Genomic DNA, 18,064 nt, shown 5'->3' with positions numbered 1-18,064 from the left:
GATGGGACTGGAGCCAGTTGGGAAGGGTTTTTGGTCAAACTGAAGCCTTTCTACACTATCCAAGAGGGAGCCACGGAAGATGTTTGAGCTGAGGAAGAAAGAGTCAGACTTCTACCTTAGGAAGAAGAATCAGGCACCTTTGTGCAGGACGGATGGGGAAGGGGACAGATCACAACCTGGGGGTCCACTGAGGCTTTCTCCATGGTCCAGTTGAGAAGAGAAAATGGGGATGGATAAGAGAGAGATAATAAGGAGACTTAACTGTGGAGGATTAGGAGGAAGAGGGACAGTCAAGGTCACTGAGCAAGGGCCAGTAGGAAAATGGGAGGAGGGAGATGGGAGCCTCCCGAGCTCAGCCCCTGGCTGGGGGCACCTGTGATGATGTCACGGCTTTGGCACCTTCCCCAGCACCTGTAAGCCGGCCCCTTCCCTCCTTCCTTCCTCCCTCCCGCCCACCTGTGGGTCCCACGCAGACACAGCCGGCTCAGCCCCAGAGGGAAGGTGAGAGTGAGGCAGGAGCTAGGGCGGCTGGACATCTCCAATGGACCGTGGAGTTGTTGGGCCATAGGCAACCGGTCTTCCAGGCCCATTAGGAACCAGTCAGCACAGACTCTAGCCGGCTGCAGGATGGGCCCAGCTGAGCGGCCTGCTCGGTGACTTCTCAGGGGCTAGGCTGGGGGAAAGGAGCTGACCATCACCCCCCACAAGGAAGAGTTTTCTCCTCCCCCCAGGGGACGAGCCGAGGGTGGGCCGGCCAGCCAGGGCCATGGCTGAAGACAAGACCTTCCGCTATGGCTTCATCATTCTGGGCTTGTTCCTGTTGGCGGTGGGCATGTTCATCATGACGGCGGATCGGCCCCAGGTTTACATCACCTTCTGCGTCATCGGTGGGATCATGCTGATCGCAGGGGTCGTCTGGAGTATGTGTCAGTGCTACCCCAAGGTAGGTAGAAACAGGCAGCAGCCTGGTCCGGGGCTCTGGGGGAGACACATGCATGTAGCATTTACTGAGGTGGGTGAGGTCACACATGTGCACATGTGTCTGTGTCCATGGGTGCATGGCTTTCTGTGGAGGTCTCTGGGCATGGTTCTGTGTGCTTTCCTTGCTTTTGAGGGGGATAATTATGGACACGTGTGGGTCATACCTTTCTGCATGTGCACAGTCAGTTGGTCAGTAGCCGTGATGCCACACTCCCTAAGAAGGCCAAAGCCAGGCCTTTCCTCATTGAGGGCCTCCCTCCATCTGCTCTCATCAAACACTGGGTGACTCTGGCAAGTCTTTCCTTTCTTTCATTAAATGAGACTGGAGAGCTCTTATCCTGGGACACAAAGACCCAAGTGTCCAAGGAGAGATTACAGGAAGTCTGTGGACTTTGTGGGAAAACTCACATCTTTCTTACGTTCACTAACCTTCAGCATATTTAATGTGCCCTTCCATTAGGATGGAAGACCATCCTATGGCTCTGACAAGGGGTCCATCCCCAGGCTTCACTTGACCAAGGAGTCAAAGACACAAAAATTATTAGGATCCCCTAATCTAAATGGTCTTTGGTCCCCTCTAGGCTGACATCCTATGTTCTAAGATTTGTTCCAATTCTGATGCTTTATGTTCTCAGCCCCTTCCCAGCTCTGACATCGCCTGTTCCAAGCCCCTTCCTAGCTCTAACATCCCCTATTTTAAGACCTTGCCAGTTCTGACATCCCCTGTTCTCAGGCCACTGAGCTCTGACATCCCCTGTTCTACATTCCCTCCCAGTCCTGTCATCCCCTGTTCCAAGCCCCCTCCCTGCTCTGACACCCCCTATTCTAAGGTCTCCCCCACTCCAATATCCCCTGTTCTAAGGCCCGGTCCAGCTCTGTTCTTTATGCTGTATTTTAGAGCTCCTTGCTCCTTATCCCAAGGGTCTTTCCATCACTGGCTGGTTGAGTCTATGATTCTATCTCATCTGGTCTTCTCTGGAACTGTACCCCTAGATCCTCAGTCTCCTACTTAGGAGTCCATAGAAGCAGAGAGATAGTCCCTTAGAACCCTAGCTCCTCCTCCCGCCCCTCCTATGCCCGCACACTTGACCCGAGAGCCTGGAGAGCTGAGAGTGTGGAGGGTCAGTCTTGGCTGGTTTGGAGTCATTTGTCCCATTATTTACAGTCAACCTTCCCCGGACCCAGGAAGCCACAGGGAGGAAAGGAGATCCTTGAGGAAGCCATGGGCAGCTGAGGGCACTCCTGGGTCCCCGAGATCCCCTTGCTGGCCTGCGAATCTGGGGAGGAGAGCTTCAGGGAAAGGCCAAGGGAGCAATAAGCATTGATTAGGCACCTACTATGAACCAAAGACTGTACTAAAGGGCAGGGGGCAGAGGGAGGAGGCAGGGGTTGGACAGAAAAGAGGAGGAGAACTGGGCATAGGCAGAGCAAGTGAATCAAAGCAGGCTTCCCGAGAAGGGGAGGGCTGAGCTCGGTTTTCAGAGAGCATGGATGTAGAGACAGGAGCGGGGAGGGTATCCCAGGCGTGGACACTCCACTGGGGCTATGGGCAAACCTGGCCCTCCCTACCTTGGAGATGTTGGATGGATGATGGTTATGTCTTTTAGACCTCAGTTTCTCCTTCTCTATCAAGTTGGGGGGGGGGGAGACAACCATTTATCTAACAGGGTCAAGTCCTATGAGAAACACTTTACAAATAAAATGGTCACATAAGTGTGACTGGACTTGATCTCGGGTCTTCCTGATTTCAGGCCCAGTTGCGAGAGGCATCTGTAAGCGCAGAGTCAGTTGTCTTAGAGTTTCTCAACGTTTGAGGGCCTTTAGCAGCCTCAGACACTTACTAGTTGAGTGACTTTGGGCAAGTCACTTCAGCTTGTTTACCTCAGTGTCCTCATCTGTAAAATAAGTTGAAGAAAATGGTCCGTATCTTTGTTAAGAAAACCACAAAGAAGGTCATGAATGATATACGTGTGTGTATGTGTATATTACATATATTTATATAAAATATGTAATTCTTTATAAATGTAATGATTTATACATATTCCGTAAGGCCATATAAAAACACAGATACACATGTCCCTGGTCATCAGAAAATGATACAAGGAAGCAAAGCTATTAAAAATTCACATCCTGAACTGAAGGACAAAGATGATGAGTGTGGAGGGAGATCCGGGAAGGAGGCAGCCCTGGGCCTGGGGGCCATGGGGGAGAGTTTAGGGAGGAGATGAGGCTGGGCCTGAAGGAGGGATACAGGAGAGGAAAGGGCTTCAGTGGTGGCCCAAGCTTGGGGCTAACCTTACTCTGCAGAGTCCAAGGCATCTGCCTAATCAATATGGCCAGTGTCTTCTCCTCCAAAGAGAGTCCTGAAGGAATTCCATTCTGAAGAACCAAGTGGGGGCTGCTCTGAGATATATGGAGCAGAGGGTCTGGGAGAGAGAGAGAGAGTGTGTGTGTGTGTGTGTGTGTGTGTGTGTGTGTGTGTGTGTGTGTGTGTGTGGTGGAATGTGAGGGGCAAAATAAATACCTGTTGCCCGATAGATTCCAAGTCATCTCTTGCCTCATTTTCCCCTATGGGCCCCATACATTGGGAGAACATAAATGAGTGAAAAGGCAGGAATAGCCTGGGGACTGAACCATGAGAGGAGCATTTGGAGGAATTAGAGGTCTCAGGGCAGAAGATCAAAGCCTTGGGTGACATACCCTAGAAATAGTCTTGACCTAAGATGGGAGGGATACAGAGAACATCCAGCCCCCTCCCCCCTTCCACATGCAGCACCCTCTCCTTTCACAGCTGTAATTAGATTTTAAACAATACACTCCCATTAAGAAGTAAATGTTTAGTCTAAGGTCCCCAGTGATTTGACCACCCCAGGTAGTTCAGTGCTGAAGGCTGGGCTCCAGTCTTGCTGCTTGCCAGCAACCCCTCTGAAACTTCAGGGTCTTCGACTGTACAACTGACTTCATCATATTCCCTCTTCATACACCTCACAGAATGGTTTGAGGGAGCAAAGAGACCTTGGGGACCCCCCTTCAGTAGAATCCATCCCCTCTAGAAAATCCCCAACAAATTCTCATCCAGTCTTAGCTTTATTCACTCATACCACCTGTGATGGGGAGCTCACCACCTCCCCAGGTAGTTGATCCTTCCTTGGCAGTTATAAGGAGCAGAGGATACTTCTATCCATCCCAAACCTGCTTTTCTGCCACCTTTCCCTAATTACTCTTTGTTCTGCCCCTGGGTCCAAATGGAATAAGTCTAACCCCTGGAGTACATGCCCAGAGGCCCTTCCCCATCCTGGCTGCCCTCCCCTGCACACTCTCTGGCTGATCCAAACCTTTCCTAAACCCTGAGGTCAGATCTGAATATGCTGCCCAGAGATGGCCTGACCAAGGCAGAAAATAGAGGAGCAGGGCCTTCTCTCCTCTTGGAAGCTGGGATGCAGCTGAAGACAGGGCAGGCTCCTTATGGGCCGATCCTGTTGAGACTTGAATCGAACTTGCAGTCCACTAAGACCTCCAGAACTCTTTTCAGATCAACTCTAACCCAAACCTTCACTTGCATCATGTATTTGTGAAGTTGCTTTTTGAACCCAGGTGGAAGATTTTACATTTGCCCATTTATGTTTCATCTTAGTCAAAGTTCAGTGTTCTAGCTTTGCAGGACCAACCCCTTCCCTCCAACTTGTCATATGGCATAAGTGAACCTTACAGAAAGGAGAGACTGTCATGTCTTTGAGATGATAAACTGAGGCACCAGAAGGTCATTTAACTTGAAATAAAAGATGATATTATAGAAAGAATTTTGCACTTGGAGCCCGTAATGCCTGTACTCTCCTCCTGGCTCTCCAGATGTGGGATCTTTGACAAGTGGCCCACCATTTAGGAGTCTCCGTTTATTCAACTGAGAGTTCTTGGCACCTCCCAGATTGTAGTGAATCTCAGGGGAGATTGGGCTTGTAAACCCTCTGTAAACCTCTAAGTGCCCATTGTGACTGTCCAAGGTCACACACAGGAAACAAGTGCTGAGGTCCACCCATCCCTAGAGGGTCCCAAGAAGGAGCCCTGGGAGTAGCTGAAAGAGCCCTGCCCTTCATTCATTCATTCATTTATTCTATGAGCCTTCCCTGGGCTGAGCACTGAGGTGATAAAGATGGGAAAACTCTCCCTTCCCTCAAGCACCTAACATTCCACTGAGTTGGAAAGAATCTGTCTATCTATCCATCTATCTATCTATCTATCTATCCATCCATCCATCCATCCATCCATCCATCATCTATCTATCTACCTATTTATTTATCTATCTGTCTAGATATAGATATAGATATAGATATAGAGATAGAGATAGAGATAGAGATAGAGATAGAGATAGAGATAGAGATAGATATAGATATAGAGATAGAGATAGAGATAGAGATAGAGATAGAGATAGAGATAGATATAGATATAGATATAGAGATAGAGATAGATATAGATATAGATATAGAGATAGAGATAGAGATAGATATAGATATAGATATAGATATAGATATAGATATAGATATAGATATAGATATAGATGATATAGATATGCCTATCCAAAGGAATATGGTGCTGGGGCTAGATCAGGGAAGGCTTCCTGTAGGGGGAGGCACCTGACCTAAAATGAGAGAACGACACTAGAGACTCTAAAGGGGGCTAAGGAGGGAATGGTGGGGTGAGAGTGGAGCAGGAGGGTGATGCTGAGGAGAGAAGAGAAGGGTGTGGAGGGAAGGGGGTGAGGAAGGGAATGGGAGATGAGAGGGAATGTGGGACGGAGAGGGAAGAGAGAAGTAGACAGAGTAGGGGATGAGGGAAGGATGAGTAGGGAATGGGGGGTGAGGAGGAAGGGGTGTATGGGTAGCCAATGCAGACACTCTGGATGGAAGATTCTACTGTGTGAATATGACCCTTCCATACTAGTCTCCTTAAGAAACCCCACAATTGTGGAATCCTAATGAACCCCTCGTGCCCAGTGAGGGTAGCCTCATCTGCCCATCAAGCACCCCCCACAAACACACTCTCACATTCTCCTACACCCTCTCTCTCTGTCACACATATACACATACACACTCTCATACTGTCTCTCACACACACACATCCACAGTCTCATATTATCTCATACACACACTAACTCACACAATCTCTGTCTCACACACACACTCCCACCCTCACATTCACGCTTTCTCACAGACACACACACACACATACATACACACTCTCTTACACACACACTCTCTCCCTCACATACTGTCTCTGCTCTGTCTCTCTGTCTGTCTGTCTGTCTGTCTCTCTCTCTCTCTCTCTCTCTCACACACACACACACACACACACACACACACACACACACACACACAGAGTTTGGGGCACCTCAGAGGCCTGGGAGTCTGGAGCCCTGGGGGCTCCTCCCTGATGACGCTGTAATAGTCATTGAGGCCTGTATGGAATTTGGGAAGGTTACCAATCACTTTCTGCCCAAGGACCCAGGAGCAAGGCCTTGTAGGATATGTGACCTTCTCTGTGGGGGGAAGGAAGCTGAGGTTCAGGGAACTTCGGAGTCTGGCCCAGGGGCCCACTAGGCATGGCCAGGGTGGGGCTCCTCCAGGGTGCCTCTTCCAGACCTGCCCCCTTGGGGTCTTCTGAGACTCTGGCCTGGGCAGGGAGAGGGACCCTGGGGGGGGGGCTGGTAAACATCTACCCACTGCTCCAGTCTCAGTTCCCCCTCTTTGCTCCACAGATCGCCTTCGTCCCGGCTGACACGGCCTTTGAGAGTTTCCTGTCCCCGAAAGCTCTGGGCACCCCTGAGAATGGCATTCCAGAGAAGAAGGGGTAGGTGCTCACGCCAGGGCCTGGCTCTCAACAGCTCCCAATTTGCTTTTAATGAGCCCGGGCCGCTCTCTCAGCCCTGCCTCCAATCAAGGTCAAGGGGAGAAACCTTTGGCAAGGGCTGAATTAGTAACATTTCATTACAAAGACCCAAAAAATTGTATGGTTTGAATGATAGCATCAGGAACCTGAGGAGGTGGGCAGGGGGCCCCCTCTGGGTCAAAGAAGAGGTGGAAGCCAGGAGGTGAGAAGTGATTTCTGTGCCCAAGGATGAGGGGGGTGGGCAAAGCCAGAATTTGAATCCAAATCTGCCACCTCCTGGCTTCCTACTACACCATGAAAGGAAGATAGGGTTTTCACCCTTTCTTAGGATGGCCAACAAGTCAGCAAGGATTTACTAAGCTCCTTCTTCACCATAAACGCAGGGTTAAGCCTTGGGAATATATGGAAAGGTATACGTCGTCCCTGCCCTCAGGGAGCTCCCAGTCTAGTGGGGGAACACCACAAACAGCTGTACCAAGAGGCTATAAACAGAACATCCTGGATATAAGCAAGAGATGGAGACACTGGCATCTGGGCTCTGGACAAGGGCAGACCTCTAGCTGAGACATGGGCAGAGGTGAAGAGGGAGAGAATTCCAGATTTGGGGAAAATACCGGGAGTTAGAAGATGCGGTGTCTTGTCAGAGGGACGGCTGGGAGGCTCAGGAGTAGGAGACTTTGCTCTAGTCCTTGAGAGACGAGAACAAATCTTGCAAGTATCCCATGGATACCCTGGTCTCCCCCAGGGCTTCATCCCTTACTTGATGCTTGACTTTATGGGCCTAGGAATTCCACGATGGCCTCTTGAGCTTGGGGGTAGCCTGGAGTGACTGTCACTTGCTTCAGGTCCACTGTTCTCTAGAGGTCTCTACAATGACTAGGTAGAAAAGGGGAGCCATCCTGGTTGACAGAGGAAGGAAACTGAGACCCAGAGAGGTGAGTCAAAGTTCTAGTCTTCTGGTGGCACAGCCAATGTTCCTCGACCTAGTGGGCATTGCCCAGCCTCACCTGGCTAGTAGGCTTTGGAGGCAGGGTTCCAATTGGGCCTCTTGATTCCATATCCACCACTCTTTCCATATTTGTGATTCAGCATTATCCCGTTCTGGATGGAGTCCCGGGCCATCAGAAGTCAAGAAGTCATGGGGTGAATGAGGGAGGAGACAGAGATCTCTTCCAAAGGCAGAATGTGAGGAGGAGACCAAAGGAAAGAAGAAAGATGAGGAGATACCTCTCCCTGGAGGATGGAAGGGTCGGTTCAGGCAGCAGAGACACCCAGAGTGGAATCCCATGTCACCAACGGGGGATCTTCCCCCTGAACCTCCCCTTTCCATGGGCATCAATGTGATAATGGGGGGGGGGACCCAAAACACTAGACTGGGAATCAGGAAATTTGGATTCAAACTTTGATTCTCTTACTAATTGAGTGAATCGAAATCGCTTCAATCTGTTCATTGATAAGCATCTATATTGTGACTACTGTGTGCCAGTGACTAGCTTAGGTCCCAGGCATCCAAATACAAAGATTTGGGCCTCAGTTTCCTTAGCTATCCTAATTCCTAAGTCAGCTGGCTCTTTGGAGGACTAGATAAAACAACAGGATTGGACCCTTCTTCTTTCTCCCCTTCCTTCTCCAGCTCATTCTCGTTCCTTCTCTCCCCCAGTTCCCAACCCCCTTACTCTAGATTGGAGGAAGACGAGGCCTCGATCCAGAATCCACCTGACTATCAACACATCCAGATGAGGATCTTTGGGTCTGGGGAGGACCAGGGCGTCCTTGCCGCCTTGAGCTTGCCCCCATCTGAGCTCCAAGCTGGAGGAGAAGGAAGACAAGAAGGAAGGGGCTCCTACACAGAGACTTTCCTGGAGACGACTGTGGTGGTCCACCGGGGACAAGATGCCACGGAGCCTGAGAGCCACCAAGGCTGGCCCAAGACCAGGTGAGCGCCTTGGATTCCTGTGGGGTGAGGGGTTTGGGGGAAAGGGGGGAAGCTGCAGGAGGCCCAAGATGGGGAAGATGGAGGAAAGTTAAGGCAACCCTAGATGGAGGAGCCAGTTGATGGAAGGAAGCCACTTGTGAAAGATTCTTTGAAAAAGGAACTGGGGGGTGTTTATCCTGGGAAAAAAGGAGGCCCAGGGAGAACATGAGAGTTGACTTCCAGTATCTGAAGATTTGTCCTATGGGGGCAGGGATCAGGTTTATTCAGTTTGATCCCCAAAAGCAGAGCCAATGGGGTGAAAGAAGCTGTGCAAGAAAAAACTTTCTAGCAATTAAGATCAAACCCAAGTGGAACAGGCTGGCCCTGGAGGCTCCAGAGAGGCAGCCGATCACTTGGTGAGGATGGTGTATGATGGGGGGAACTGGGAAGATGGACTGGACTGGATTGAGCCATTCAGCTCCAATATTTCATTTAGGATGTTAATATCCAATAGTATGGAAACCAGCCAGGCAGCACGTCCTTAGTGATTCCCAACGCCAACCTAGTGAGGTCCTTTTGGTCCTCTCCAAGGATCATGTGACCGGCTCTGGGCCTGCCCTTGTGGGAGAGTTGAGAGGAAAGATAGAGATTTTGCTCTCAAAAAGCTAATTGTTGGGGCAGCCAGGTGGCACAGTGGATAGAGCACCAGCCTTGGAGTCAGGAGGACCTGAGTTCAAATGTGACCTCAGACACAATAATTACCTAGCTGTGTGGCCTTGGGCAAGTCACTTAACCCTATTGCCTTGTGAAAAAAACAGCCCAACAAAAATGCTGATTGTTTAGGTGGGGAGATAGCAGACTCTAAGAATACTGGAGATGGAGGAGGTTGTTTGAACTTCTGTAGGAAATGACCACTATTTCTTAAAATTCTGAGTAGGTAGTTGTGGCTGGGGGTCTCCCTGCACAGGTTTGAATCCTGCTGACCATGGCAAGGAAGTAAAACTTCCTAGCTAGGTGGTGCAGTGGATAGAGCACTGGCCCTGGAGTCAGGAGGACCTGAGTTCAAATCCAGCTTCAGACACTTCATAATGACCTAGCTGTGTGGCCTTGGGCAAGCCACTTAACCCCATTGCCTTGCAAAAACCTAAAAAACAAAAAGAAAAACAAAAAACAACTTCTGGGAGAAACTGAGGCACTAAGGCAGAGAAGTATCATGGAACTTTTCAAGTTCTAGAGAACAGCCCCAGTGAAGACTGGGGATGAAGATCTCTTCTCTACTGGTACAAGACGTAGCAGGCAGGCCCTCCTCCTGCCCGTGGGTGAACACGAAAGGGCTCCCAGTGAGGGAGGGGCTTCAGGGATAAGAATGAGGAGCCCAATATGTATCAGAGATGGGATGGAGAAGAAAAGAGGAGGAGGAGGAGGAGGAGGAGAGAAGCCTTGGGACTTAGCCCAGGGGCAGAGACAAGATGGACCCCCCTGATAGCATTGATGAAAGGAAAAGCCTGCTACTAAGAGCATCCCCGAGCAGAACAGTCTGACCCAGGAGGCTCCTGAAAGGCTGAGGGTCCTTAGTGGTTGTGTAGGGTGGGGGGAGGGAGGCTCCAAGAAATGATCTGGATGCACACAGGAAGACAAAGGCCAGGCTCAGAGTTCCCGGGCTCCAGTTGCTCACGCACTTACACACATGTACATAAATTCCAAATGTGGTTAAGTTAAACATTACCGACCCAGACAAGGTCATTTTAGGAGTGGGGGCAGTGGCTCAAGGCCACAGCAGGAAAGACCTCGTGTAGAAAGTGGTACCTGAGCTAGCTTTGAAAAGAGATGAGCCAAGAGTGTAGCTGTGGAGGCTGAAGATGGAAGGGAAGGTGGGAGACCCCCCAGAAGGCACCACAGGGCAGGTGGGCTGGAGGAACAATGTGGCTGACCTCCAGAAAGGCTGGGGAGGGGTCAGATTGGGAGAGGCCTTGAAAGGATCTCTACACAGGAGAGGCCAGAGGGAGCCAGTGGAGACTTCGGAGTTGGGGAGTGGCATGGTCCACACTTTCGTGTGGACAATGGATGGGAGAGAGCAGAGCCTGGAGGCAGGAGGCTGGTTAGGAAGTGATTGCATGACCCGGGTCAGAGGGATGAGGGCATGATGAAATGGAAAATCCTGGAGTTAGGCATCATTTTCCTTTTTCTCTGAATCCCCAATAGTTCACACAATGCATAGAAAACACTGAATAAATGTTTGTTGATTAATTGATCCCAACCCCCTCCGTGGCTGTGGCAGTGATGGAGGTGGGGAGAGAGGAGAGTCATTTGTAAAATGCCTACTAGGACCCAGGGACTCAGCCAGGCCTGTAGAAATATGAACTCATTTGATTCTCGCAACCCTGCCAGGGGTGTTATTATTACTCCCATCTGACAGTGGAGGAAACTGAGACAAATAAGTGAAGTGACTTGTCCAAGGTCACATGGCTACTATGTGTCTGAGGACAGATTTGAACTTGGGTTTTCCTGACTCCAGACCCAGAGTTCTAGCCACTTTCCTACCTAGCTGCCTGGTAATAATGATGATGATAATGATGATGGTAATAATAATAATAGTAGTAGTAGCTAACATTTATGTGGCACTCTAGAAAATTTGGCTCATTTGATTCTCACCCCAACCTTGGTAGGTGCTGTTGTGATCTTCATTTTACAGATGAGGAAACTGAGGTAGCTAAATGATTTGTCCAGTGTTGTATAGCTAGGAAGCATCTGAGTCAGGATTCAAACTTAGGTCCTCCTGAATCCAAGATCAAATCTCTAACTTACTGCTGGTGCATGAGGAGTATCAAATAAGACAGAAAATATAAAACAGTGAACAAAGCTTCATGCCTTCTACAAATGCTAATTGTGATTAGTATTAAATCACTTAATGGTTTTCTTTTTTTTGGTCTTTAATATTTTTCCCAATAATATTTCTCCTCTGCCCTGCCAATGGTGCAGTGAGCAATTGGAGGGCTTATGCCCAGTCACACAGAATACATGGCTGTACTAGTCAGGTTGGGAAGGTAATCACAGATGAAAGAGAGAGAGAGAGAGAGAGAGAGAGAGAGAGAGAGAGAGAGAGAGAGAGAGAGAAGAAAAGAAAAGAAAAGAAAAGAAAAGAAAAGAAAAGAGAAAGAGAAAGAAAGAGAGAAAGGGAGAGAGGAAGGGAGAGAAAGGAGAGAAAGAAAAGAAGGGAGAAAGAAAGAAAGAAAGAAAGGAAGAAAGGAAGGAAGAAAGGGAGAAGGAGAAAAAGAAAGAAAAAGAAAAAGAGAAAGAGAAAAAGAAAGAAAAGAAAGGAGGAAAAAGTATGGATAAGTCTGCACTTGGACTCCATCCATCCCTTCTCTGGATTGAACAGTATTTTTCATTAGAAGTTTCCTTAGGAACTGTCTGGGATCAGTGTATTTCTGAGACTAGCTGAGTCGTGTTTAATGTAACACACAAACACACACACTCACATATAGACACACACTCACACACATACACTCATACAATACACACATTCACCATATTCACACACACATATCTATACACCCACACACACTCATTCACACACACATATCTACACACACACTCATTCACATCACCCTCACACTCTTAGATCCCCCACACTCACATCCATGCTCACACACACACACATTCACATATAGACACACACATACACTCATACAATACACACATTCACCATATTCACACACATATCTATACACACACACACTCATTCACATCACCCTCACACTCTTAGATCCCCCACACTCACATCCATGCTCACACACACACATTCACATATAGACACACATACACTCATACAATACACACATTCACCATATTCACACACACATATCTATACACACACACACACTCATTCACATCACCCTCACACTCTTAGACCCCCCACACTCACATCCATGCTCACACACACACATTCACATATAGACACACACACATACACTCATACAATACACACATTCACCATATTCACACACACATATCTATACACACATACACACACTCATTCACATCACCCTCACACTCTTAGACCCCCCACACTCACATCCATGCTCACACACACATTCACATATAGACACACACATACACTCATACAATACACACATTCACCATATTCACACATACATATCTATACACACACACTCATTCACATCACCCTCACACTCTTAGATCCCCCACACTCACATCCATGCTCACACACACACATTCACATATAGACACACACATACATTCATACAATACACACATTCACCATATTCACACACATATCTACACACACACTCATTCACATCACCCTCACACTCTTAGATCCCCCACACTCACATCCATGCTCACACACACACATTCACATATAGACACACACATACATTCATACAATACACACATTCACCATATTCACACACATATCTACACACACACACTCATTCACATCACCCTCACACTCTTAGATCCCCCACACTCACATCCATGCTCACACACACACATTCACATATAGACACACACATACACTCATACAATACACACATTCACCATATTCACACACACATATCTATACACACACACACACACTCATTCACATCACCCTCACACTCTTAGACCCCCCACACTCACATCCATGCTCACACACACACACACACTCACATGCACTTACACACAACCATGTTCTCATATCTCCACACACACAGAGTCCACCCCCTGTCGGCCAGCCTCCTAAGGTTGAGTCTTCCTTTACCGGGGCTTGTCCTCAGACACCCCACAGTCCAAGCCTCCCTCTGGGAGCTTGAGTCCCACTGGGAGAGCCTTGGAAAACCCAGTTTCTTCCCCCTGCCCTAAGGAGGTATCAGGGCAGGCCACTGCTTGTAGGATTCTCTGAGCCTGTGATGACGGTGGGGTTTGGGGTTCCTCCTACGATCAGTCTGGCTCGTCATTTAGTAATCCCATCTCTGTGCTCTGGGGATCTTCCCTAACCTCTCCTGCTCTGTGACTTTTGCTCCCCATAGCCAGATGACGGATCCCCAGAGCACTGTTGCACCCCTGGCCTCCTTTAAAGATGACCTGGACTCCAGTGGTGGCGGCAGCAGCAGGAACCCATCCCCTCCAGAGGATGAAGAGTCCTGGTCAAGGAAAGCAAACTCTCAGCCCGATCGCTACCCAGACTTTGTTCTGATCGATGCCACTGGTGTTGATGAGGAGCCCCCAAGCCCCGACCACAGCCCCAGCCCCCACTCCGGCCAGAGCACTCCTCCAAAGTTCTGGCCTGGGCCCACCCTGGGGCCAGCTGTTCCCAGGGATGCCGCCTCTGAAGGAGATCTTCCTGACTCGATGAAAGAACGACCTGACCAGGCTCCTGCGGAGCCCGAGGAAGAAGAGGAGGATTTGTACTATGGACTGAAGGACGGGCCAGAGGGAGGCCTCGAAGACGATGAGGAGCTCTTTGACTTTGAGCCAGACTCCTAGGACTAGAGGAGGGTTTGGGGGTCGATGACCTTCACTGGCCTCCAACTCACCGTGATTTAGCTGAATCCCTTCCCACACTCAGTGTCCCCCATCTGTAAAATGTGGCCGTTCATGCATCACATTCTGGGAGAATCCTTGGAAACTGGATAGGACAGTTCTTTGAAAAGTAAGGAGTAGTTATGTGTATGTGAGGGATTAGCATGACTCTCAGGAGCTTCTGACGCTACATGAGCTCACCAATGTGAGCGGTCCATCCACTAATGCTGATTGAAACTCATCCAGCCTTCTCATCACCCACAGTTCTTGTCTGTGACTTGGTTTTTACCCTCTACAGGATTGTCTGTTTTGAACTGGGAGGACCAGTCACAGAGTTAGGAAGTAGCTAAGAGAAAGGATTCAAGTCAGGCCTTCCTGACTCCAGGTCCAGTGCTCTGTCCACTACGCCAGGGACGGGGAGGCCTTTCTCTTCTAATATTTCAGTACACAAGTTGTTTACTCAGAGCAGGACTAACCTGGGACCACTGTGACTTTACCCAGATGCCAATGGCAGAGGGCATGGCCTCTAAGGGAGAGCCACTAGGTTTAGAGGATGAAGAGAGATGGAAGCACGCCTCCTTCAACCATATGAGCACCTAGAGAAATGCAATTTATTTGGAGAATTTCTATAGTGTTAGAGAGAGAGAGAGAGAGAGAGAGAGAGAGAGAACACATTTCTATAGTTTTTTACAATTCCAAAGGCATTTTACATATGTTATCTCATTGGAACAATATGAGGTTGGTGCTATTATTATTCCATTTTATTGATAAAGAAACTGAGGCTGAGCAGGACTAAGTGACAGAGGCCGAATTCAAACTCAGATTCCCCTTTGACACAGCCTTTGAGAGTCCTTTCCGGTGACTCCTCTACCCAACTGCACCAGATGGGACAGACTCCCTATGACTTCCATGATGTAGGATGCCTAAGGTCCAAGCCCCCAATCTCAGGGCATCTTGAGACTCTCTTCCTTCCTTCGCCCACCCCTCACCACCAGGCTGGTCCCAGGTCCCTCAGGAGGGTTCTGGGTCTTCCCCTCATCCCTCCCTCTTGCTTTTGACTAGTCAGATTCCCTTTCTCATCATCCTTGACTTCAATGACACCAATTTAATATTAATGTTATCAACAACTATTATGATGGTTTTTAATTACAGAGGGAAGTCATTTGAAGTGACTTGAAATCAGGAGTCGGGGCAAATCATTTCTCTTAGTTTCTTTTTAATTTTTCATTTTATCAATGTATAATTGTATCATTTTGTCATTTTATTTATCTTTCTTCTTTGTAAAAGGAGAAGGTAAAATTAGATGATCTCAGTAATCCCTTCTCTTTTGAACATTCTGAGATATAATTCTATCTTCTAGTATAATTTGATAAATCTCCTGAAGTGTTGTGTCCCTCCAATAGGGCAGAGAGTCACTCTTTCCATACCTTCTCACCTTAGGTGACTTCTGCCTAGGCCCTCCTGTGAATTCTGCCCCTGGCTCCCCACAATGTGCTGGGGCCCTTCCTCTAGATTTTTGGATCTTGTCCACATGCCAATGGAGGCCATGGGCTAGTCACTAGTGATTCCCTGTGTGACTGGTGCATCTCCCTTCTCAGGCATCTTTTATACCACTTCTGAACAATCAGAGAATCTCACATCTGAAGTCTGGAGTCAGTGATCTTAGGGGTCATTGAGCTCAATTCCTTCTGTTCACTGATGATGAAAAAAATGAGATCCCGAGGGGTCATGATTTGTCTGACCTTCATAGACAGTGATATTCCAGACTTTGTAGTCAAGTACCATCACAGGAAGGAAACCACTATCAAAAGCATAACTTAAGAAGACAGGGGTGGGGTGGCTAGGTGGCACAGTGGATAGAGCACCAGCCCTGAAGTCAGGAGTCCCTGAGTTCAAATCCGGCCTCAGACACTTCATAATGACCTAGCTGTGTGGCCTTGGGCAAGCCACTTAACCCTATTACCTTGTAAAAAAAAAAAAAAAAGAAGACAGGGAAGTGTGTGATCTCAGAAGAATAGCCACCTCCTACCCAAAACCTTTTCTTATTTCCCATTTTTGATGCCCTTACTCTTCTCCAGTCACCTTGTATTTATTTATTTACCTGTATATATGGGGTGTCCTTTTTTTTTTTAGAATGTAAGCCCCTTGAGGGCAAAGACTGCTTCATTTTTTTTTCTTTTTAATGTTTCCCATGTTTCTCTGGAGATCATGAGTGTTATGCAAATTATTAAGGACAAATGGAGAAGAAAGAAATAAGAGAATGAGCTTTGGGCTGATTATGAAGAGGGAGGGCATCATTTGCTGCTCGGGACAGACACTAATTGTTCTCTGACGCACTTATTAAAATGCTTATCATTTTCTTGGGTAAGTGTCCCATCCCTCACTAGAGTATGGGCTTATTGAGGAAGGGAACTATATTGGTTTTCATCTCTGAGACATGTAAAAGACCCTACACTTAATAAGTTATTAATAAAATTTCTATTGAAATGAACTGACTACTTGGCCCCACTCAAATGTCTTCTGTTCTCTGAGCCTCCCTTTCCTCATTTGTAAAATTGAGATACCAAAGTCTGGCCCACCAACTTCATAAGGCTATTCTAAGGAATGTAAATGATTCTGTGAGTGATGAAGTACGATACCTTATTTCACTTGCATCCTCTGAGACCAAAGAGGACAAGTCTAGGCTTTTTTTCTGGTGGCAATTCTTCAAATATTGGGCACCCCCAAATTCTCAGCTCAGTTTTGAACTTCTGAAAGCAGACAACTGCCCTAAGACTTTTGGGAAATCCTATACTGGAGGGCAGCTGCAAAAAGTTGATAATGTTTACAGAGAGTTGCTATTTTTTTCCCTGCCAACTTTCCTGTCTTTTACACCTGTCTTTTCCCCAAGGATCGCTTTCAGAGATGTCACCTTGGGTTTGTGTTGAGGAGAGATGTCAACATGGCCCAGACCTGTGTTTACAGCCAATACAGATGGCGACTCCTTCCTTCTTCCTCTAGGCTCTCCATTCTAAACTGACTGGTTCGAGAGCCTGGTTCTTCCAGGAGGCTCCTGAGCAATTCAGAAGGCTCACATCTACTCCAGCCTGGGGCTCTGCTCCAACATGTTGCCTTTCCGTTGTTTCTCTCTAAAATGAGGCAGGTTCACTTGATGACCTCAGAGGCCCTGACGAGTCCGCCTTATGAGAGTCAATGAATGGTTGGTGGCCAGGGAGCCCATTCTGCTTGAGAAGAGGTCCGGCAGGGAGTTTCTAGGTAGTTGATTAAACAGTAAATCCCACAAAGAATAAAGGAAATTCAAGAGATTCAGTCTAAAGAGTGGAAGCTCCCACTTTCTCCCCGCAATCACTCAGAATTCAAGTGCTACCAATAAGGGACAACAGCTCCCCTGAGGCCAACATCTAGGGAAGAAACTTCAGCCAAAATGAACTAGTCATCCCCACCATCTGCTGTCATAGAGGGCAAGCAGCCCAAGATTTTGTCCCAAAGGAGAGGAGGGGGAAGGATGTATTGGGAAGGGACCTCAAGAAAATAGATGTCCTCAAGAGATTCTATTAATCTCTACTCACGACTTTTAATCCTAATAGATAACCTATGGCAGCTGTGTTGACCATGATGCTGTTGCTATTGTTAATAGCAGGTATCTGTCGGTGATTAGCCATGTGTGAGTTGAAGTGGATACTTCTCCCCGAGGGAGAAATGGGAGGCAGTAGGGTGCCTCAAGAGCTCCATGGTGGTCCAGGAGGGGGTTGCCCCTCCCAG

At 48.1% G+C, this 18,064-nt stretch overlaps 1 protein-coding gene across 1 annotated transcript; it reads left to right on the top strand.

Moving 5' to 3' along the window:
- Window positions 1–513: 513 nt before the first annotated feature.
- BSND (barttin CLCNK type accessory subunit beta) lies at window positions 514–17,768 on the top strand. Its single transcript, XM_074220315.1, has 4 exons — window positions 514–943; window positions 6,734–6,825; window positions 8,525–8,800; window positions 13,810–17,768. The coding sequence occupies exons 1-4, from the start codon at window positions 767–769 to the stop codon at window positions 14,264–14,266; spliced, it is 1,002 nt and encodes a 333-aa protein (XP_074076416.1). The 5' UTR covers window positions 514–766; the 3' UTR covers window positions 14,267–17,768.
- Window positions 17,769–18,064: the final 296 nt, after the last annotated feature.

The sequence above is a fragment of the Macrotis lagotis genome, chromosome 2 (genome assembly GCF_037893015.1).
Source record: "Macrotis lagotis isolate mMagLag1 chromosome 2, bilby.v1.9.chrom.fasta, whole genome shotgun sequence".
Classification (NCBI taxonomy): Eukaryota; Metazoa; Chordata; class Mammalia; order Peramelemorphia; family Peramelidae; genus Macrotis; species Macrotis lagotis.
This window is presented reverse-complemented; position numbering and strand designations above follow the sequence as displayed.

Bases quoted from the DNA above. Each gene is read 5' to 3' on its own strand.
- BSND (XM_074220315.1), top strand. From the start codon at position 767: ATGGCTGAAGACAAGACCTTCCGCTATGGCTTCATCATTCTGGGCTTG. The intron at 944-6,733 runs GTAGGTAGAAAC...TTTGCTCCACAG, and splicing joins TGTGTCAGTGCTACCCCAAG to ATCGCCTTCGTCCCGGCTGA. The intron at 8,801-13,809 runs GTGAGCGCCTTG...TGCTCCCCATAG, and splicing joins CAAGGCTGGCCCAAGACCAG to CCAGATGACGGATCCCCAGA.